The sequence below is a fragment of the Canis lupus genome, chromosome 27, assembly GCF_011100685.1.
Source record: "Canis lupus familiaris isolate Mischka breed German Shepherd chromosome 27, alternate assembly UU_Cfam_GSD_1.0, whole genome shotgun sequence".
Taxonomy (NCBI): domain Eukaryota; kingdom Metazoa; phylum Chordata; class Mammalia; order Carnivora; family Canidae; genus Canis; species Canis lupus.
In genome coordinates this window covers 32,294,460-32,317,386 of record NC_049248.1, presented here as the reverse complement: position 1 = coordinate 32,317,386, position 22,927 = coordinate 32,294,460, and the positions used below count along the sequence as shown (strand labels likewise).

The following is a 22,927-nucleotide window of genomic DNA, read 5'->3' as shown; positions in this document are numbered from 1 at the left end:
CTTTTATTTTTTTTTAACTAAACTGGTTTCATTAATTTATAATGCTTAATAGAGCCTTACAACAAATTTATAGCAAAAATTCTAAAAAAAGACAGAAAAATGTATAGCACAGGTAAAAATCAATTATATTTTTAATACCTACAAATAACTACTGTTGATGGCATCTGGGTGGCTCAGTCGGTTAAGCATCTTTTGGTTAAGCTTTCTGGTCAGGTCACTATCCCAGCTGGGATCAAGCCCCATATTTGGCTTCCTGCTCAGTGGGGAGCCTGCTTCTCCCTCTCCCTCTGCCTGCTGCTCCCCCTGCTTGTGCTCTTTCTCTTTCTATGTGTGAAATAAGTAAGTAAAATCTTTTAAAACAAGTAACTATTGTTAACATTGTGATGTATTTCCTCCTAACATATGATATAACATGATAATTAATATTTAAGATACATAACATAATGGCCTATTTAAGTGTTCCAGTTTCCTTTAAAACAGAATTGTGGTTTTATATAAACTTTAAAAATAAACAGCTAATATTTCCTTTGGATTTTTCATAAATACAACCATTTTTGAAATTTGTATCTTTGGGATTTTATTTAATATGTGATCTTTTCCCTATACAATAGATCTTAGCTCCTCTCATTACTGACTTTTACCATTCTCCTTAAGCACTTGATCCCAGTGCTTCTCAAAATAGTTGTGAAGGGTGAGTTCTACCCCACTCCCTAATTTGTGGTGAGATAATATGGTGCATGACTGCACTCAGCTTGCCTGTTTGTGACTTACCATCTAAGTTTGAAAACACTTGAACTGCTCTATACGCCATTCAGTGAGATGAGGTCATTGATTATAGCAAGTTCAAATGTTGTAAGTCTAAAATGCTTACTCTCAATTTCTGAATTTATTGTGAATGTGTAACAAATAATTATCAGACTGGCACTAACCTGGGGACCACACTTTGAGTAGTCCTGTTCTTTAATCAGTGTTCATAACCTTTACTCTCACTTGATTACCTTATTTTCTTCATTAAAAGAGGGAGCTAGAGATGCATGATTTTTTTTTTTAAGATTTTATTTATTTATTTGAGAGAAGACAGCACAAGGAGGAACAGGGGCAGAGGCAGAGGGCCAAGAGACTCCCCAAGGCAGGGCTTGATCCCAGGACCTTGACTGAGATCATGACCTGAGATGAAGTACTGACTGAACCGCCCAGGCTCCTCTGCATGAATTATTTTAACTTTCTGATCTCTAATAAGTAAATATTATGTATATGTGACACACATCACATTTACTAATGACTTGCTAGATTCCAGTATTATGTTACACAAAGTATACTGACAAATAAAACTTGATCTTTATCCTCTAGGAGTTAAGAGTTTAAGAGTTGAGATTTATCAAATTTCAATATAATAATGATGATGATAAAAATCAACAAAAAAGAGATACACAAAGGATATGAGGAAAAGAAAGAGTAGGCAAACTGATGGTTGAATTCTTGACTAGATGATACCTGTGTTGTATCTTGAATAATAATAAGACTAAATACAGATGAACAAGCATTGCTAAGGGAAAAAGATGGGTAGAATGGGACCCCTTTTTAAAAGTGTTACTATGAGTGCTCTGTTGAGATTACTGGGGGAATGTGGCAGAGGAAGCAGACTAGAAGGCTACAGATGAGAATTAATAGGTATGAATTTTCTACCAGGGTGGGTAAATTAGCTCTTCATTTGCAGTTCCTATACATTTTCCAGTCAGTGTTTAAGTGCTGATTACAATCTTCATGCCTGTTTCATTGACAGAATAGCTGGGGCATACTAAGCATTTCACTATCCTGTTCTTTGGTTGGCAAAGCAATTCATCATGACCATAAAGTACTATTTTCCTTTTTTTTCTGTGTAATCTGGCCAAAAGCTCAGGAGCTTTGACCACTCCATCACAAATGAAGTTTTATATTGGAAAAACATGTGGATTTACTAAATATTCTTGTTCAGATGATACGATTTTGTGTAAATTTCTTTGCCAACATTAAAAAAAATCAGGATATGAATAATTAAGTAAAAAGAAAAAAATGTAAAATCCTGAAATATTAAGTAGGTAATGAAAGAAATGATTTTTGAATACAGTTTGTCATTATTATGGATTAAATTTTGGAATTATTTGTTTGCATTGCTTCAGAAAAATTTTGTAAAGAGGTGAGAAATATATGCACTTGTACTTTCTCAAAGTATTATGGGTAAAATAAGTGTAGTATAATTTCATTTTCTCCAATTTTACCTAAGTAAAAAGTCATTTCCCTTAAGATAGAGTTAAAGCATAGGGGACATTTAAATTTGCTTTTACTTTAAAATAATAGTATCAATCTTTTGGTATCTTGAAGATAAGATACTGTTCAAAAGGCAGGATATTAAAAATGCTTATTTCAGTGTTTTACTTCTTTTTTCTGTAAAACTAATTATTCTTTTTAACTTTCAGCCAAACAATCATGATAGCATGTGTTAGCCCTTCAGACAGAGATTTTATGGAAACCTTAAATACCCTGAAATATGCCAATCGAGCTAGAAATATCAAGAACAAAGTGATGGTCAATCAGGACAGAGCTAGTCAGCAAATCAATGCACTTCGTAGTGAGATCACACGGCTTCAGATGGAGCTCATGGAATATAAAACAGTGAGTGAATGGGTTTGACTTTGCATTTTGTGGTACATCTTGTGAAGACAGTGATGCCTTTTTGTGATGGCTTATCCATACATGTCTCCAGAGTCTCTTGTCTGTCAAACTAATGGCTTCCTTCTTTTGGAAACAGAATTCTCTAGTTTTCCTTGTGAATAACCTTTAATATTGTTCAGTCTATCAACCCAACCAACATCTTGTTTCAAAAGCTTCCTTAGTCACTTTCTTTAGTGACAAGTGCACCACAGAGGGATATAGTAGAGGGGAAAAAAGATCTCATTTGCCTCGAGGCTACTAAAACCAAAGGGCTCTTTGTTGTAGATGTGTAGTATTTTTAGATAAAATTCTTGTATATTTAGACTCCTCAACAAACAGGGAAATATTTTCCTTTTCTAGGGTAAAAGAATAATCGACGAGGAGGGTGTGGAAAGTATCAATGACATGTTTCATGAGAATGCTATGCTACAGACTGAAAATAATAATCTACGTGTAAGAATTAAAGCCATGCAAGAGACAGTTGATGCATTGAGGGCCAGAATCACGCAGCTTGTTAGTGATCAGGCCAACCAGGTTCTTGCCAGAGCAGGTATGTATGTTAGGTGGGATGAGTGAGTGATTAACTCCTGGAAAGCAGGGAACATTCTTTGTGTACATTAATTACCTGGAATATTTACAGTAGAAATACCAATCTGTGTACATACAGTCTGTGATTTTAAGTTAAATACTTAAATGTGTAAATAATGCATTCTTGAAGAAACAAAATGTGCCCTTTGTTTTAGTAATATTATTGTCTGTGTATGTAATTAAGAGTAGGAAATCTGTATGAATTGTGTTTTAAAGCATTATTGTTTTATTTCCGTAACTTTTTTCACTGATTCTGTTTTGTGGAAATTTTAATTAAAAAATTCCTTATTTTTATCTTGCAGGTGAAGGGAATGAGGAGATCAGTAATATGATTCACAGTTATATCAAAGAAATCGAAGATCTCAGGTATAGTTCATGTTTTTTAATATGTAATGTAAGTGTTTTGGGTTTTGTAGTATAGTAATATTGCTATTTGTTGAGTCTATTATTTAGTAAAACTGTTCATGATATTTCAGTCCTTTGGTGAGGTTAACTTTAGAGGAATAGGGATTTGCCTTTCTCATAATTTCACATTCCAAACTGTTTTTCTCTCTTCTCTTCCCATATTATCTTCCTATATTTTCCTCCTACTCTAGTTACTGTACCTCTATTGGGAGCTTACCTAACCTGATGTACAGGACTGGCATAACCGATATCTATGAGGTTACTTTTGGGCCTTCTCTTCCTGTGCCTCTTTCTTCACCATTTGGGAGTGGTCAACAGTCTCCTCCTCCTAGGCTGCTACTCTTTATCTCTTTTATTTCTTTGGCACTGGTCAATTTTTAAGGCTAATTTTAAGTTTCTTGTACTTTATTTCTTCTCTTCTAGGGCCATGTCTAAGCCTGATCTTGCTGTAAAACAAATGGCTTAACTAGTGTCATTATTTCCTACAAAACAATCATTTCATTTATAGTAGCTAAACACAACATTTAATATTTTCTTTTTCAAGTTCTTGATATAAGACCATTCTTTAAGCCATTTGGAAAACAGAGATGACTCTTAGACCCTGAGTTCAATCTGTGATCGAATCTTTCTTGGTATAAAAGTTAATGGCTTGTTCTACTTGTTCAGAATTTCTTTGATGTTTTTTTTTTAAAGATTTTATTTATTTATTCATGAGAGAGAGAGAGAGAGAGAAGCAGAAATATAGGCAGAGGGAGAAGCAGGCTCCATGCAGGGAAGCCCAATGTGAGACTCGATCCAGGTCTCCAGGATCAGGTCCTGGGCTGAAGGCAGCGCTAAACCACTGAGCCACCCCGGCTGCCCCCCTTTGATGTTTTTTTAATTAGGTATCTCCCACTCCTGAGGGTAATCTCTTAGCATCCCAAGACTGTAATTTACAATAAAAAAAATAATGTACATATGGAATAAGCATAAATGAACTTTGAATTTAAATTGGATTACCTGGATTGAAATTAAATTTTCTATTTTTTAATAAGTGTGTGACCTTGGACAAGTTCCCTAACATCTCTGAGCTTTAGTTTGTTTATCTGTAAGAATGAGGTAATACCTGCTAGTCTCAAGGAGTTATTATGGAGCTCAAAAGGAAGAACAAGATGTCACAACCTAACGTGGTATTATTTAGGTCCAAGTTCTCATATCATTTTTGTCTCTGCTAAATCCTACTCCAATCCATACTTCTATCAGAACTTACATCTTCAGAAGGCATTTATTCATAGCCCCTTTAATATAATGCACATTTATGGTGATGCATTGCCACTTAGAAATGTTTATACTTTAAGTTTTATTCTAGTTGTAATAGCACTAGTTTCCTTTTATTTTTTATTTTTTTTAAATATTTTATTTATTTATTCATGAGAGACACAGAGGGAGAGAGTCAGAGACACAGGCAGCAGGAGAAGCAGGCTCCAGGGAGCCTGATGTGGGTCTCTATCCCGAGTCTCCAGGATCAGGCCCTGGGCTGAAGGTGGCGCTAAACCTCTGAGCCACCCGGGCTGCCCACTAGTTTCCTTTTAATAAATTTACATGCCCCATCATTTTTTGAGCAATAGTAATGGACACTATATAATTAATTAATTCTTGTTTTTTTTTGAGCAGTAGTTAAAATTTTTGTAGACATTTTTGAAAAGATAGGAAAGTATAAAAATTAAAGTCATTCATACTGTTACCATTACTAGAACTGATGTTAACATTTGGGTATATCTCTTCAATGCTTTTTGAATGCATACTTTAGCAAAATTGACATAAGGGTATATCTGTAGCTTCACTATCTTTGAAATGTGACAAGATATGAGCACTTTTTGATATGAGCATTTAAAAATGTTATTAAATATTTTTCTGACATGATTTTTAAACCATTCCATGTGGTACTATCTTGTGGTTGTAATTGGCTTATTTAACTGATTGCCTACTTCTTGATAATTATATCATTTCCAGTTTTTTGATAAGAATAGTTATTATTCATTAAATACATTATCAATCTGGTGAATTTTAAACTCATTATATCATTGATCCTCAAAACAATTGTAGGGAAATGTCTATTTTCATCTGATTTTCCTGAGGAAAGAGTAGAGGCTTTAAGGCTAATTGCCCAAGATCAAGTGAGTGACAGAGCTTAGATGTAAGCCCTCAGTCTGCTCTTTCCTAAGGAAGTTTGTATACTTCCCCTCATGACTCACTGCTTGGTCTCCTATTAAATGAAATGCAGGCAGCAGGGCTGGTTGGTGAGTGGGAAGAGAAAGAGAGAGTTGTTAGGAAAAAAACCCAAAAAGCATCTTAGGCTAATGTATCTCAGGCTTTATGGAGTTGATCCCTAAAGGCACCAGCATTGAAAAAGCATTGTATATACCCCTATGAAATAAAAGCTTAAATCAGGTAATGAAAAAGAACTTGTCTGATTATTATATAAAGGAACCAATACAAAACAGGTCATTATTAATAGCTAACTTATTATATTTTTGTTTAGTCTTAACATTCATTATTATGTACCCAGGCTATATTGAAAATACAGAAAAATGTGAATTTTGACTTTGAGTTTTTATAGTTAAGTTGTGTTCTTATACTTAGTTTATGCTCTTGATTAGCAAAATGACAGCGTTATATTCAGAGTTTGCTTTCTTATTTTTTATTTTTAAATATTTTATTTATTCATTAGAGACACACAGAGAAAGGCAGAGACGTAGGCAGAGGGAAAAGCAGGTTCCCTGTAGGGAGCCTGATGTGGGATTCATTCCCAGAACTCTGGGATCACTCCCTGAGCTAAAGGCAGACACTCAACTGTTGAGCCACTCAGGCATCCCTATTTTTATTTTTTAAAAGAATTTATTTATTTGAAAGAGAGAGAGTGAGTGAGAGAGCACAAGCAGGGGGAGAGGCAGAGTGAGAGGAAGAAGCAGGCTCTCTACTCAGGGCTCCATCCGAGGACCCCAGGATCATGACCTGAGCAGAAGGCAGACCTTAACTGACTGAGCCACGCAGGCACCCCCAGAATTTTCTTTAAAATGATTTTGAAATTGGGGCACCTGCGTTGGCTTAGTGCTTGAGTGCCCTGTCTCAATCACCCTTCTGCCAAATTGACCTTGGAAATCTAGTTTATTGAAGTAGATAATTGTGTTCTTGATGGTTTAAATCAAGTAGAAATAGAAGACTAGCCTAGTGGACTCTGAATCCCTTTTTGTTTCAAGAGTTCCCTCTTTTAGAATCTTGTCATTCCATGTTTTTTGCATATTACTGACAGTGCATACATTATTCTCCTGTCATTATTAGGGCTGCTTGAGCAAACAAAAGAATATTTTCAATTATCAAACTCAGGTTTCCTTGGAGATACCATCTTTTCCCACGCCATGTTTAGGAGCCAGATGTCTTTCAGCCAGCTAGGGGCAAGTTTGACTATTCCTTACAAAGATTTGGAAATGCTATTATATCATGATGAATGGAGAACTGAAAGAAAGGGGACCATGGTGCTTGTAGATTTTAAATTTAAATGATGGGTTTACAAAGCAAGATCACTAGTGCCTACTGGCCAGAATGCAACTAATCTAATTACCATTGGTATTTTTGAGCACTAAAAATGTGATTTCAAATTTACAATTATTTAATCAGGGAATTAAAAAAAATCCTAAACGTTAATGTTTGTGAGCACGTTTATTTAAAAAACAACCACCATACTTTGTAGCAGCATTGGAATACATTTTGAATGACTTTTTAGCATACGACACAATATATTTAAAATGTTCCCTATTTATTCCTAGAGTAGTCAGATTTGTAGAGAGAGAAAGTATAATGGTGGTTGCTAGGGGATGGGAGGAGAGGGAAATGAGGAGTTAATGTTTAATGGGTACAGAGTTTCAGCTGGAGAAGATAAGAAAATTCTGGAGATGGAAGGTGGCCAAGATCCACAACAGTGTGGATGTACTTTGTGCTGCAGAGCTATACATTTAAAAATGCCTAGGGTGGTACATTGTATGCTATGAATTTTTTACTACAATAAAAAATGTTTCCTGTTTAAATATATTTTTATTCATTAGGGCGAAATTATTAGAAAGTGAAGCAGTGAATGAGAACCTTCGAAAAAACTTGACAAGAGCCACAGCAAGATCACCATATTTCAGTGGATCGTCAGCTTTCTCTCCTACTATACTATCCTCAGACAAAGAGACCATTGAAATTATAGATCTAGCTAAGAAAGATTTAGAGAAGCTGAAAAGGAAAGAAAAGAAGAAGAAAAAAAGGTAGTGTTATAAAATCACTATATGAATCCCTGTTTTTCTTACTTTTCAGTATATCCTAATTTGCAGTTACAGTGAGTATACATAGTCTCAGAGTATATTAATAAGAGAAATGTCATTTGAATTAGCTGAAAGTTATGATGATATACTTTTCATGGTTTACCTATACTTGTATGTAAGAAAAATGAGTTTAATTATAATAATATAGTAGTAGATTTAATTTTAGACTATGACAAGGTGAAATTACTTTTAGAAATTATTTTATTGTTTTTCAAATAGCTGCTTTTGCATTCCATTCATCTTTTCTGCAAAGCTTGCTCTACCATTACAACTCACTGTTTTCATTTCTTTCCCATTTTCTAATGCAATTAAGTAGTCTCATGGATATAATCTGATTCCTGTCTAGATTAGTTTAACTAAAGGCTAAACGAATCCATCAGACTGTCATTTAATATCATTTGGTCTCTTCAGTATTTTCTGCAGGGCTCCTAATTTGATTATGTCAAAGTTATTTATGTTATGTTAGGCCTTTTGAATCAACAAGGAGTTACTCAGCTTTTCACCATTGTTCTAGGCTTTCTTTTCTTTGCATCCTGATGATATCTTTCTCTGAAATCAACTGGGTGCAAAGAAGAGGAAAATTAAAATTTGACCACTTGTAAGGTATGAGTGGTTAAATATTCACAAATTCTTTACATGTCTACATGTTGATTCTGTGGTGCAGTCATATTACTTACTAAATATATTTTGAACATGCCAGTCAAATTCACTTTAAGCATTTTTGGCTAGATATTCAAAAGGGGCACAGCTATCAAATAGTTTGTTACAAGAGACTTGCTTTGTAGAATTATTTTTGACATTTAGTCTACCTGCTGCTTTGCTCAGTTTATTTAGAAATTTATTTAGGCAACCAGGCGTTTCTTCCTTGAACAATCCAGTTGACTAAAGTAATTGGAGGTTTAAAATTTTTAAGTTAATTCTGCTGTGTGTCCTTGAATTAAAAAGGAATAATCAGAATAATTAAAACAGGGAGTTACACATTTATGGTTAGGAGGCATTGCAACTGAAATTGTATTCTTAAGATACTAATGTCTTAATAGGTGTTTTTCATGGATGACCGATTATGGCAGCAGTAAGATATATAATGATTAGCTTTTATGCAGGGTAGTTAAAACTAAAAGAATGATCACAGAATTCTATGTGACCCAACATACTGCTTGAATGAAAATGAGACTTTCGCACAAGACTATTTTTGTAAAATTCGGTTCTGTATTTGGTCAAAATATCAAATAGTATGACTTGTTTTTAAAGATCTTGGTTTTGTTCATGAACACTAAGCATAAGAAAGGATATATTTCTCAAGGTCATGAACTGAATCTGCTGTTTAGTTTTGAGTTAAATTTAGAGATATTACCATAATCACTCATTTGGTATGAATAATGAAAAATAGAGATCCCAGTAGAAACCTAGGTTGTTTTGCACATTTTTTTTTAAGATTTTATTTATTTATTCATGAGTGGCACAGAGAGAGAGAGAGAGAGAGAGAGAGAGAGAGGCAGAGACACAGGTAGAGGGAGAAGCAAGCTCCATGCAGGGAGCCTGACGTGGGACTCGATCCCAGGTCTCCAGGATCAGGCCCTGGACTGAGGCAGGTGCTAAACTGCTGAGCCACCCAGGCTGCCCTGTTTTGGACATTTTTATAGTGATCATAGGTACCCTAAACTAATACCTCTGATGAAGATTATTTTTGTGACAATACAGGGAGGTAAGCATTTTGATTGGTAAATAGTACTAAAGGAAAAATATTTTATTATTAAGATTTGTCCTTGGTGCTTTTAAGATAAAAAAAATTAAATAGCTGTTTTTTCTTTCTTTTTTTTTTTAAGATTTTATTTATTCATGAGACACACACACACACACACACACACACACAGAGGCAGAGACACAGGCAGAGAGAGAAGCGGGCTCCATGCAAGGAGCTTGATGTAGGACTCAATTCTGGGACTCCAGGATCACGCCTTGGGCCAAAGAAAGGTGCTAAACTGCTGAGCCACCCAGGCATCCCAATGGCTGTTATTTCAAAGTGAAAAATGGACTATTTCAGTGATTATGATAGATAGAATAATTGTTATGATAAAAATAATAGCAGATGTTAATAAGAAGATCTTACCAAACAACTGTATTTCCACATAAGAACCTGAGTGAAAAAATAAGTAATTTTTTAAACAAAAAGTGATATGAAATAAAAAAAAAAATGGTGAGGAAAAAACCAAACTAGATGAGATAAATTTACAGTTATTACCTTATTCATCTTGAAAAAAGTAAATGATAACTTAAAATAAAAAAATTAATACTTCCTAAAAATGAATAATCATATGTAATACTTTAAAAAATGCTTCATAAAGCATGTTCACATACATGCCATATTATGTCCTTGTAGAACTGAAATCTATATAATGTGAACCTAGAAAAAAATTTTCTTGTGTACCATAAACTGCCTGAAAGCCTTATGAGTTTATATTAGTCCATGTATAAATTATAGAATTTAATACAATTTTTCTTAACACAGTCTATTCAAACCTTGTTGTGGATTTAAACACAAATACTAATACTGTTTTATTCAGCTTGATAAAAGCATTTCATTATTAGCTTTTTACTGTAGATCCTTATAACTTTTAGGCTATATATAATGTAAATTCCTATTTTAAAAATGTAGGTAAACTGTCATTTTAGCTAAAGGGTTTACTACAGTTGAAACAAATAATAAACACAGAGTTCTAGAAATATTTAGAAGGCTTGCAGTTTGTTTCATCTTCCATAGGAACTCTTTGGAGGCTGTAGCTCCTATTTAGTATATGGATTCTGGTTGAGTTCTTTTATATCCCTCATATTTATTTATTTTATTCATCAGAGAGGGCATGGTAAAATTGAGATACTCCTTCAACCTTATACACAGTAAGTTCATTTAAAAATTCTTTGGAAAAAATTTTCTTTGGAATTTAGTACTGATTTTTCTCTAGAAAATGTTATAAATGCATATTGTCCAGCTTTCTCAACTGACTTTATATAAAATGATTTTTACCCATCTTGTAGTATGGTAAGAGCAATTCAGAAGGGAAAGGGGGAAAGGGGGAAACTTTCTTTTCTTTCATGGATTTACAACCTTTGGGGAAAAAGTGTGAGTGTCTGCCTTAGCCATCCTTTTTATTCCATCTTCTGACCACCTGTGTCCTTATGCTGCCTGTCTTGGTCCATTCCTCCTTTTGTGGTCAGTTCTCATGTAATTCTACTCTACTCCAAAGTATTCCTGATTTCAAAAATTATCTACTTTCTTCTCTCTTCTCCTGAAATTCAAATTGGGGGGCAAAACTATCTGTGGCTAACGAAATCCACTCTCTATATATATCCACGTTATAACTTATAACCAATAAGCCTTTCTAAGGATGTTTGTAATTTTTAAAGAGGAAGTGTTAATTCAAATACTGAGATTTTGGATAGCAACCTCATGAAGAAAAAAAAAAAAACTATGTTATGTAACGAAGATTTTTACCTTCTTGTAGCTGAGAGTTGCTAAGATCTATCTGGGGCTTTAGTTTTGGGTTCAGATTTCCTAAGCTGTCCTTATTCTCATAGCTGCTTTCTTTCCTCCCCACTAAAGCCACAAATTGTTTAGGAGCTCCACTTCTTTTAACTTACTTTGTTTTGTATTTGTTAATTTTTGGTTGTAGTGGCCACAAGACCTCTGACAAAGTAATTGTTGGTAGGAAGAGTAGCAACCAGGTCATTTTTATGTCAGAAACTGCTTTTATGTTCAAGGAAGGCATCATAAGTCCTGTTTTACATGGAAATTTCACCTTTTTCTGCGTCAAAGTCTTTATCAAAGCTACAAAAATTAGCTAATATGTGATAGGTTTAAGATTTATTTTCTGTTGAGCTGTAAAATCATCCATAGTTGTAGATAAGAAAATGAGAGAGTGTAACAAAGTAAAGTGAAAAAATTGAAGAGACTATTACCTCTTTTTCAGTAACAAAAATGTTAAAATTGTTGACAAGATTTTGTCATTCTCTCTCTCTCCTCTTTATAGGAGAAACATTCTTTCTCCATGTAATGGAACTAAATGGAATAAAAACTCAACTTTAAATTATGGAGAAGTATCAGATTATTAGTTTATTTTTCTGCCCCCCCACTGTCTTTTTAAACTACTTGTTGCCATGTTGTTTTAAAGGAATAATTGAGAAGGCATCTAATGTTTATCTACTTATTAGCTCATATCATTCATACATTTTAATAGAGCTCTCTTGTATAAGATAAATAAAAATTCCGCATATTGGGCATAGAAAATTTGGGCTCTTTGCCAGGAAGGAACCATATCCTTTGAGCCACTGTGGCTCATTTTCATTAGTATAAGACTAGATTAGGCGTTGATCCCCATGTTTTTGGATATCTAGCTTTAAATGACTTAAATTATATATATAAAAAAAACTTTACTAATTCATCAGACTGCATTATAGTTGTGTTTAGTGGTATCAGGTTGAATCTTTGGAACCCCTAGATTTCTTAGGTGATGGCTTTATTCTCCTTTTCCTAGCCATTATATGGGACCTTTTGATCCCTGGTGAATATCACTCTGGAATTTTTTCCCAGAAAGATTGCTAGTCTCTTCTTATAATAGCAGTTGATTATGAAAATTAACCACAGGCCAACAAGTAAAAATCACATGCAAGCACATGAAAAGAACTGGCTTGAAATAATTTATACATAAGACTCAATCTCTTCATTTAAAAATATTGATGATTCTGAAAAATATTTTTGGAATTCTGGTTGGAAGTATGCTATATCAAGGTTGCTATATTCTTCATCAGAGCCTAGCACATCTATCTTTTTGTTTATATGACAAATATTGGTATTCAGGTACATTCCATTGAGTAAAGATCCCCAATTCTGTGTGTTGAATATTGTTTAAATTATATCTCAAAATCTTTAAGCACGTATTTTTAGTTTTTCTTTTATTTTTCTGATTGAAACAATCTTACTAATGGAAGGTACTACATTTCCCATTTTATTGCCACTTTTGCCTTAATCCTTTTAATAGTTTCTAATTATTAGTACAGTGATATTATGAGATTTTATTTTCAATTAATAAAATTACAGTTTTTCACTGATATCATAACAACCATACTCATTTGACTGTAATACCATTTCATGTATAATTTTGAAATAGATTTTTTTTAGATTTAGTGATGTTCACATGTAGTATATTAAAAATAGAAAACAAGTTTTAAAAGTAGTATTCTAGTATGTAGTATTAATGGTTATTATTTTCATATTATAGTATAAAGGCATTACTTTTTGAAGTTCTTTAAATGATGCCATATAAAGGTCATTTGGGGAAGGCTTAAAAGGAAGAGGATATCATTGAAAGGCTTTTTTTGGGGAAGCTAAGAAAATGGATCCATTGCAGATTTTAAAAAGCAGTGGTATCCACACACTCTTACTACTGATCAAGTTATATAAACTGAGACTCTACATTTTACTGCTAAATAATTTCAACTGATAGTCTAATACTCTTCTTAGATATAATACTGCTTGTTTTTCTACTTTTTATTCATACAAAATGTATTGCCTTTTTACTGTGTATTGTCCTTTGATGATATCTTTTAAAATTTATTTTAAAGTCTTCAAGCTCATGTATCATTTTTACCTTCTTATCACTTTCGCTTTTTACTGTCTGGTTTGTCCTTCATTGGCTTGGCCTTCCAATACTGTGCCTCGTGATTTTGAAGGCTACAGAAACTTGAGGAAAGCAATCGAGAAGAAAGAAGGTTGGAATATTTCCCAGGTTTTTATTAAAATGTCATTTAAATAGTTGCCATTCACAAGGAAATGTGTTATAGAATTATAGATTGTTTCAGACTAGATTAGCTTGGTGCTCCTAAAATTAATGGTGATATTATAAAATTACAAATACACCAAATATATTTCTAGAAACTATTTTTTTCAGAATAAAACCCTCACTAGTTACGTGGATCAAAATTCAGGCAATTTCATGTGATTTCAGATAAACTATCACAATTATGATGATGACTTACCTTTTTGAGGCTAAACATGACCAAAAACCCACCATTGGCTTTCAGAATATATCTTTCAAAAATTTGTGAGCAGACTGAGAATTTTTAATTGGGTAGGAATTGAGACTTTGTTGCAGCCCATGCTAAGTCATAGATGGGTTTTCCCCCTTCCTTATTTGGTGTAATATTTGTAATAATATATTATAATATTATATTATATTTGTATACAAATATTTGTTATAGTTTTACAAAACAACATTAAATGACAACAAAGCAACAGGAACTGTGGTCTTATTACAGATAAGATTTACAAGGCATTTTTAAGGTTGAATTAGAAAAATAAGTGTTGCTTTTAAACTGTATTTGAAGTGAGCATCAGAAACAGGATATTTTCTTTTTTTCACTTGAAATTTAAGCAAAATTTAGAAGCACATATCTGTACTCTCTATATAATAATTTGCATTTTAGTCACTCAGAATTATAGTTATTTACACCAGGATCAATTAATATTTTACTTCATATCAGAACTTCTCTTCATATTTTTTCTAAATAAACCTCCAGAATATATAATCAAAATGATTAAGAAACAATATTTAAATATTTTAGAAGCACCGCTCTAGAAATTTCATCTCTTACTTAAAATAAGCCATTTGAGACCTTTTACTATGCAATAGTAGTTACAGCAATATCTTATTTCAAATACGAAAGTTTAAAAATAATATTTTCTTAAAATTATTTAATAATTTATATTCCACATATCATACGATATTCTACAGTATCAATAATTTTATTCTATAATTCTATAACTTATTTAAAGTATTTTATAATGAGAATGTAATTCTAATTGTCTATAAGTTGCACTAGAATTCACCTAATTAGTGTATACTTAGGACATTATATTTATCATTAGAATTAAATTATGGCATTAAAAATGTGAGATTTCTTCTATTTCAGAAGGTCAAAATAAAATGCATAGTTAAAGTAGCATATGGAAACACCTTCCACCTTAAAATTTTCAAGTCTTTTAAGTGTCTTTAGTGTGTAAAATTTTCCAGTTTTTTATATCATCCCTTAAGGAATAGCAAAAGCAGAGCAGTTTCGTGTTCTAGGATGAGGCATTTCAAACTAGAATATATATATATACACACACAAATCACCTGAGTAGTTTAGTAAAATGAAGATTCGGATTCAATAAAACTGAAGTGGAACTGAGATTTTGCTTATCTAACTAGCTTCTGGGTGATGTTGATGCTTCCTGGTCTATGGACTGCACTTTCAGCATAAGATTCTAGAATACTGGCCTAGAGTCAAGACACTTGGTTTTAGCCCCTTGAGTGGATTGACTTCCCTGGCCAGAGTTTCTTTTTTAGTTTGTCAATAAAAATGTTGACATTGGTTGTCAGATGTCAAAGGGGTTAAGCCCCATGATCACTGGTGTTCCTTCCAACTGCAAAATTCTGAATCTCTGTAACCTGCAAACTTAAATATCTTTCATTGTTGCTTAGTTATTTTAGATATCAATTTGTCTCACTTTATTGAGGAAAACTTGAATTAAGGTACAATAATTATAAAGTGTCAACTTGTATTTTAAAAGTTTAAGTCTTATGTGATTTATAAAGGTAAATTAATAACGTAAAGTTACAACTGCTGATCTTTCTGCCATCAGAATTGACGTGAACAGCTTATATATGAGTTAACTCTATATATAAATGATATATATAAACATTTGCTGGATACAGGTGACGTGGAGAAGGTAGGAGGGTTAGAATAAAGTGGTTATTTAGCTGTAAACCAGAGTAAAAAAGAATTTGGATGGAGCTTAAATAATGATACAACCAACAATAACAAATTTGTGTGCTGCAACAATTTACAGGTGAGGAAGGAAGACTGTGTAGGAGAGAGACTGGGGAATGCTGATGGGAAATATCTTTCCAAACAGATTCACCATCCTAGCCTTAACCTTAGTCCTAAACCTCAAGTATATCTGAGTACATGGTACTGTACTTTGAATGGGATGATGGGTGAAGGGGAGTTTCCAGAGTTTTGGTTGGAACTGTATGATGGAAAATCAATAGCCCTAGTATAATACAAGTGATTTAAGAGAAGCATCAGTATAATCAACATTTTTCTCTAACAGAATGATTTAACAGTGTTCATGGAACCCTGTTATAATTTACTTGGTTTTTTTCCAGTTAAGATTGTTTTATTGATATTGCTACTGGTTGTTCCTTCTCACTCTAGAGACATGCTGTATTCCATGCATCTTTATGCATCTTTCAGCCTATACCATTAGACTCCAACATAATTAGTGCATAAGACACATAGAGGTGACAAACAGGTGCTCATGCACAGTCATAGAGATTGATATATTTAATAAACACTTACTGCACATTTATTATGTACATCCCCTGGGTACTGGGGACATAATGCTGAGTCAAACGATCATGAACCCTGCCCTCAAAAGGCTTAGAGGTTACTAAGGAAGACAGAAATTAAAGAAATAATCATATAAATAAATCTAAATTAAGAACTCTGAAAAGTACTTAAAAGGAAAAGTGTTTTCCTTGTTCTGAGTACAAAAGCAACTGTGAGAATTGGAACTTAGGGTTACTATTTAATAATAAAAAGCTTAAATAAGATTAAATTTTTGGCTTTAGAAGCTAGAAACAAGTCCAGGTATTAGGACAGTTTTTAGTGTAGCAGAATATCTGAAAAAACGATAAGTGTTATAAAGTTATTTTGATAAAGATTTTAAGCTCTTTCTAGGGGAATTTTATTTAGAGAATATTGCCTTTTCGAGTATTTTTTTTATTCTTGATGATTTCAAAATGTTACAGTAGCACAAGAAGAAATCTTTCACATATAGATTTATTTAAAGTTCACTTAATATTATTTAGCTTGATTAGATGTATGAGTCAAGTGAACAGATGTGCAACTTCTGTACATAATTAATCAAGGATGCTAAGACCTAAGAGTGTAGTGAATTAAATGTGAAAAACTTTGCTCACTGTAGTGTGCACTGTTTTTTTGTCAGAGCCACCAGGAGTTAATGAGTTTAGTTATAACCATTACCTGACATCAGTATGTAGTTAGAGCTGTTAGTACCAGATGACCCAAGAGGAAGCTTCTGTTTGTATGGCCAGTCTTGTGGCAGATCCTGGAATTTCCTATTCAGTCAAAGGTGAGGCTAAGAACTTCAGATAGTTTTGAAGTGCAAAGATCCATTTCTCTGAGAACATTTTAAGAAGAGTCCTGTGCCATAGGTATAGCCTAGGACAAAAGCCTATGCTGTTAACCAGAGGAGACCTAACCACTCGAATGGATGCAGCCAGGGTAGACAAACTTACTACAAATAAATCTGTGAGCAGATTTATTCTGGATCTTTAAATTTACTCTTAAATGGATTAGGACATCAAGAAATATTTAGCTTCTGTTTCTTTATATTTAGATGGGAAAAGTCCTATGTTTAGATGAGAAAAGAAAAATAATTTGTTTTGATTTCCTTTTAATTTTAATCACCTATGTTCTAGTTAATTAGTTGTTACTGTGACTAGTTCTTAGCTGTCCCATCAGATCTCATGCCCTATGGTATAATCTATTCCTCAGTGTTTCTAGAAAATAAGCTTTTCTCCAGTGATTTAAATCACCATTGTTTGAATGGCAATTTCTGTTTTCCCCTGAAGCCTCAGACATAACTTTGCTCAGTCAAATGATAAACCTTCTAGTTTTCACAAACAATTGATGATTTTTAAAATCTGGGAGACAAAAGTGAACAATTTTCATCTCTATTTTAATATTGTACCCTTTTGTTCCTTTTTTTTTAAAGTGTGGCCAGTAAAGAGGATAATACAGACACTGACCAAGAGAAGAAAGAAGAAAAGGGTATTACAGAAAGAGAAAACAATGAATTAGAAGTGGTAAGTTGAAAGAATGAACTTGTATATTTCAGTGCCTGCATTTAGCTTGTTTATGGTAACTATACTATGTTGAAAAGAGAAATGGTTATCATGCATCCATTTTAAACTATTTACTTGAGGACTTCTTCAGAAACATGAGCTATAAAATACTGGCAACTCTCTATCTCGTCCAACAAGAAAGCATTGGTGGGGGGGTAGGGAGGAAGTAGAATATTAGGAGAGATAAAGTACTATTTTATTTAAGAAAAAGTTATATAATAACCCTAAAATTGTGGAATGGTTTTTGAACTGATGAAAAGTGAAATTTGTGTACTTCTGTATTTTATACTCTAGCAATCTCTCTTAATGAGGTAATCTGTTTGTTTTGCTCATATTGTACTATTAATAGTCACAAATCACATTTTAGGAAGAAAGTCAAGAAGTGAGTGATCATGAGGAAGAAGAGGAGGAGGAAGAGGAAGAAGAAGATGACATTGAAGGGGGTGAAAGCTCTGATGAATCAGATTCAGAATCAGATGAAAAAGGTACTTGCTATTTAGTACAAGGACAAAAATTCAATTGGGGGATTTATTTGAAATACGGCAGAAAACATTCTCTATTTCATTCTTGATGAAGGCAGCTTTTATAGCTGCTGACCTGTGCATCCCCTCCCAGCCTCATGTTTCTGCTCTTACTGGATGTAGTCATTGTGTGATTTCAATTCTTACTTAGCACAAATAGTATCTGTTGTCACTGATCAACAGTGACACCTCTTTATCTTGTTCACTTCTTTTTAGTTTTTGGTTTACCCAGGACATTTTCCTTATAGCTGCTAAGTGAATACCTGGATATAGATGATGGTTTTCATGATCTTACTTGAAAGCTAGAATTATGATATTGTGGCCTATTGCAGTATGTTTATTTTTTTCTTTTATAAATAGCCAATTATCAAGCAGACTTAGCAAACATTACCTGTGAAATTGCAATCAAGCAGAAGCTGATTGATGAACTAGAAAACAGCCAGAAAAGACTACAGACACTGAAAAAGCAGTATGAAGAGAAGCTAATGATGCTGCAACATAAAATTCGGGACACTCAGCTTGAGAGAGACCAGGTGCTCCAGAACTTAGGTAAGAATTACATTTAATTCTAATTAAAGTTCCAACTAAATTGCCAGAATGGATTTTTATCATTTCTGCCTTTAGGAAAAAGAAATTACATTAGAAGCCACATTAAATGTGAGTTTGTCTCATTATGTTAAATATTCCTTATTTTTTCATTCTGGGTACCTACCACTACCAAGCCTATTTAATCATTTCATCCAAAATTGTGGCTAATTTTGTTTTACTGTCTTGATTTATGCTGAGAACATTTTTTTTTTTTGGGGGGGGGATCATTTTTTAAATTAAAGAAAAAACTTAAATAATTGTTGAACAAGCTGAGAGTAGATAATAAAAGAGAGTGTAATCAAGGAGAGAGTGATTCAGATACCCTGGCCTCCTGAGGTTTCTTTTGGGGAAGTAGTTTTTCTCTGAGCTCGTGAGTTGTAAATCTGTGAAATGAAGATCTGTATCTCACAGAAATAAATACAGATATCCTTTGATCATTTAGGTTCAGTGGAATCTTACTCAGAAGAAAAGGCAAAAAAAGTTAGGTCTGAATATGAAAAGAAACTCCAAGCCATGAATAAAGAACTGCAAAGACTTCAGACAGCTCAAAAAGAGCATGCAAGGTTGCTCAAAAACCAGTCTCAATATGAAAAGCAATTGAAGAAATTGCAACAGGATGTGATGGAAATGAAAAAAACAAAGGTATGGATTATATTTTGCATTAAAGTCTGATGTTGAGGATATTTGTGTCATTTGGGACAAATTAATGTAGTTCTTTCCATATTCAGTAAAAGTCAATTCCATAAAATGTTCTTTCCATATTCAATACGCATTCTTACAAATGATGTACTTCCTTTTGGCAATTAGAAATTGTTTCCTGTACTCATGCATTATCAAAGCCTTTCTTCAGAGTAGCTGAAAATTATGTGGTCAAAAACAGGGCCTCTTTGACTGATGGATATAGCTCTCCTCCTGAAACACATAAAATGTTTTGAACATGCAAGAAATTATTGATAGTTGTATAACGAATACTATATCCACTATCTATTTTAGGTATTAAAAATTATAGTGTACACAAAACCTCCTATATATCCCCTTCTGATCATATTCCCCTTTTCCCAAGAGGTAACAACTGTCTTGAATTTAGTGTTTATCATTCCCATGCATAGAAAGATACAAACTGTCTTCTCTTGACAAAAGAGAGCATATGAATCCTGATCTCTTCTGTGTTTTTGTTGTGGGATTAATTATCCTTTTTTTTTTTCCTAAAGATTTTATTATTTATTCATGACAGACGGAGAGAGAGAGATAGAGAGAGAGGCAGAGACACAGGCAGACTAGGAGCAGGCTCCATGCAGGGAGCCTGACATGGGGACTCAATCCCAGGTCTCCAGGATCACACCCCAAGCTGAAGGTGGCGCTAAACCGCTGAGCTGCCCGGGATTAATATTAACATTTGGCATAGCAGTCAATGTTGTTTCCTTAAAATAGCAGATGTGAAAATGATTTAGGAAGTTTTAGATTACAATGTTGTATCTTTTACTGATGACAGCAATAGCTAAAATTATTAGGTGCTTACTATATGCCAGTCAATATTATAAGCACTCTACAGGTATTACTCAATAAAATTCTCGTAATAATCCAATGCCATAGAGCTGTTATATCTATTTTATATATGAGAAATGAAAACCTAGAGAGGTTAAGTAATTTATTCAAGGTCACACAGCTACTGGTAATAATTTAAATACCAAAAATTCATTCAAGTTCTAGAACAACTGAACACTGAGTATAAAAAGCATAGAACACTAAGCAGTTTGAGAGAAACATATTAGAAAAGTATAGAAATAGAAATGTATTAATCCCACAAAATAAGAACTGACCGTTTAAAATGTGCAGCAATACTCCATCATTTCTGTGTTAAATTCTAACTGCTTACTTCCATACATGTGATTAATTTAAGGGACGTTGTGATAGGAAAACTCCAATAGATGTATTACTTAATTTTTTAGGTTCGACTAATGAAACAAATGAAAGAAGAACAAGAAAAAGCCAGATTGACAGAGTCCAGGAGAAACAGAGAGATTGCTCAATTGAAAAAAGATCAACGTAAAAGAGATGTGAGTAGGACTTTACCTTTCAGTTATATACAAATATTTTACATTGAACAAGTTTGTTTAGTAAATGGAAGAAAATTTTCTCATAACTATTAAGTGTAGCTTAAGGACAATATGTGAACATTAATTTTAAATGTGGCATTTATTATAATATATGGATTATAGTAACTCAACAGACAAGCTTATGAAAAACACTATATATTATTATAAATTTTATGAGAGGCTTATTTCCTAGATGATGAGATGCTAGAAAATGACAAAGAATAATTGATTATCTCTAGGGAGATCAGGGAACTACTTACAGTATTGTAAGGTAGCTATTTTATTTTATTTATTTATTTATTTATTTATTTATTTATTTATTTATTTATTTAATTTTTTATTTTTTTTAAGATAGCAATTTTAGAATGGTTCCAGACAGTTTCACCACTAAAGATTCTTAGCAATGTTCCTGGAATAATAACTCACTTTCACTAGAGAAGGCTTTACCAAGAGGTATAAAAGTTTTCATATTCTTTCACTTAAGAATTCTACTTCTTCCATGAACTCAGACTAAGAAAATAATGTAAAATCAGAAAAATTGTTTTGTGTTAAAATCTTTAAGGTTATTTGTAATAATGAAAAGTATAAAAACAACCAAGACAGTAAAGGGGAATGATTAAATAAATTATAGTCCATTTCATTTAATAGGTTTTTATTCATCCATCGAGGATTATTAGTATTTGGAAACTGCATAGTAAAATGAAAAATTACTGTGATTTAGCATTGTGTAAAGTAGCATTTTTAAAAATTTTATTTATTTAAGAGAGAGAGAGAGAGAGCATGAGTAAGGGGGTGGGGCAGAGGGAAAGGGAGAAGCAGACTCCCTGCTGAGCAGGGAGCCCTAGTTGGAGCTCCATCCCAGGACCCTGGCATCATGACCTGAGCCGAAGGCAGACGCTTAACTGACTGAGTCACCCAGGTACCCCATGAAGTAGCATTTCATACATGCACACTTGATTAAAATGAGGGAAAAAAATTTAAGAATATATACCAACATCCTAACCGTAATTGTGTTAGGGTTTTAGGTTATAGTCCATTTAATTTTTTCTTCTTTCCAAATTTTTGGCAGTATGGTTATTTCATTATGATCTTGTTTTTCCTCAGAAGAAGAGGCCAAAATAGTCTTTTCCCCATTGTTGATTAGGTTTTAGCCTCAGTTCTTTTTTCTTGCTCAACTTGCTCTAAATCCTCCTTGGAGAAAATGTGAGCAAACATCATATTTTAGAAAGTAGACATCTACTTTGGGAAGTAAAGAGAAAATTTAAGGAGATAGATGATAGTATAATGAGAAAAGTAGATATTTTCATGAGATGACTGCTGTATTAAGGCTATCTTTCTTTTTTTTTTCCTATTTACAAAAATTGGCATATATTCACAAACCATAAAATTCATTCTTTTAAACTGTACAATTCAAGCCTTTAGTGTATTCACAGAATTGTGCAACAATCACTACTATCTTATTCCAGAATATTTTTATCACTTCAAAAGGAAACTCCATACCCATTAGCAGTCACTCCCTATTCTTCCCCTTCCCTGGCCCCTGGCAGCCACCCTAGTATCCTTTCTGTCTCCATGGATTTGCCCATGGTAGATGTCCCATAGGAATGGAATATACAATATATAGCCTTTTTTGTCTGGCTTTTTAAATTTAGCATGATGTTTTCAAGGTTTATCTATGTTATTGCATGTACTAGTAGTTTATTCCTTTTCATGACTGTATGGATAGAGCA

The 22,927-nt window shown here is 33.2% G+C and overlaps 1 protein-coding gene across 20 annotated transcripts in view; it reads left to right on the top strand.

Annotated features, from left to right (window-relative positions):
- Positions 1 to 22,927, top strand: part of KIF21A (kinesin family member 21A) — a 147,223-nt gene that overhangs the window by 84,390 nt on the left and 39,906 nt on the right. For 14 of the 20 annotated variants that reach the window (XM_038577264.1, XM_038577259.1, XM_038577255.1 and 11 more), the window contains exons 8-17: positions 2,457 to 2,652; positions 3,052 to 3,241; positions 3,582 to 3,645; positions 7,767 to 7,970; positions 13,752 to 13,790; positions 17,863 to 17,953; positions 18,360 to 18,477; positions 18,874 to 19,062; positions 19,544 to 19,743; positions 21,051 to 21,158. In XM_038577264.1, coding sequence (XP_038433192.1) covers positions 2,457 to 2,652; positions 3,052 to 3,241; positions 3,582 to 3,645; positions 7,767 to 7,970; positions 13,752 to 13,790; positions 17,863 to 17,953; positions 18,360 to 18,477; positions 18,874 to 19,062; positions 19,544 to 19,743; positions 21,051 to 21,158 — 1,399 coding nt within the window. The remainder of the gene's footprint in view (positions 1 to 2,456; positions 2,653 to 3,051; positions 3,242 to 3,581; positions 3,646 to 7,766; positions 7,971 to 13,751; positions 13,791 to 17,862; positions 17,954 to 18,359; positions 18,478 to 18,873; positions 19,063 to 19,543; positions 19,744 to 21,050; positions 21,159 to 22,927) is intronic. The other 6 variants (XM_038577275.1, XM_038577267.1, XM_038577266.1 and 3 more) reach the window with 1 other exon arrangement.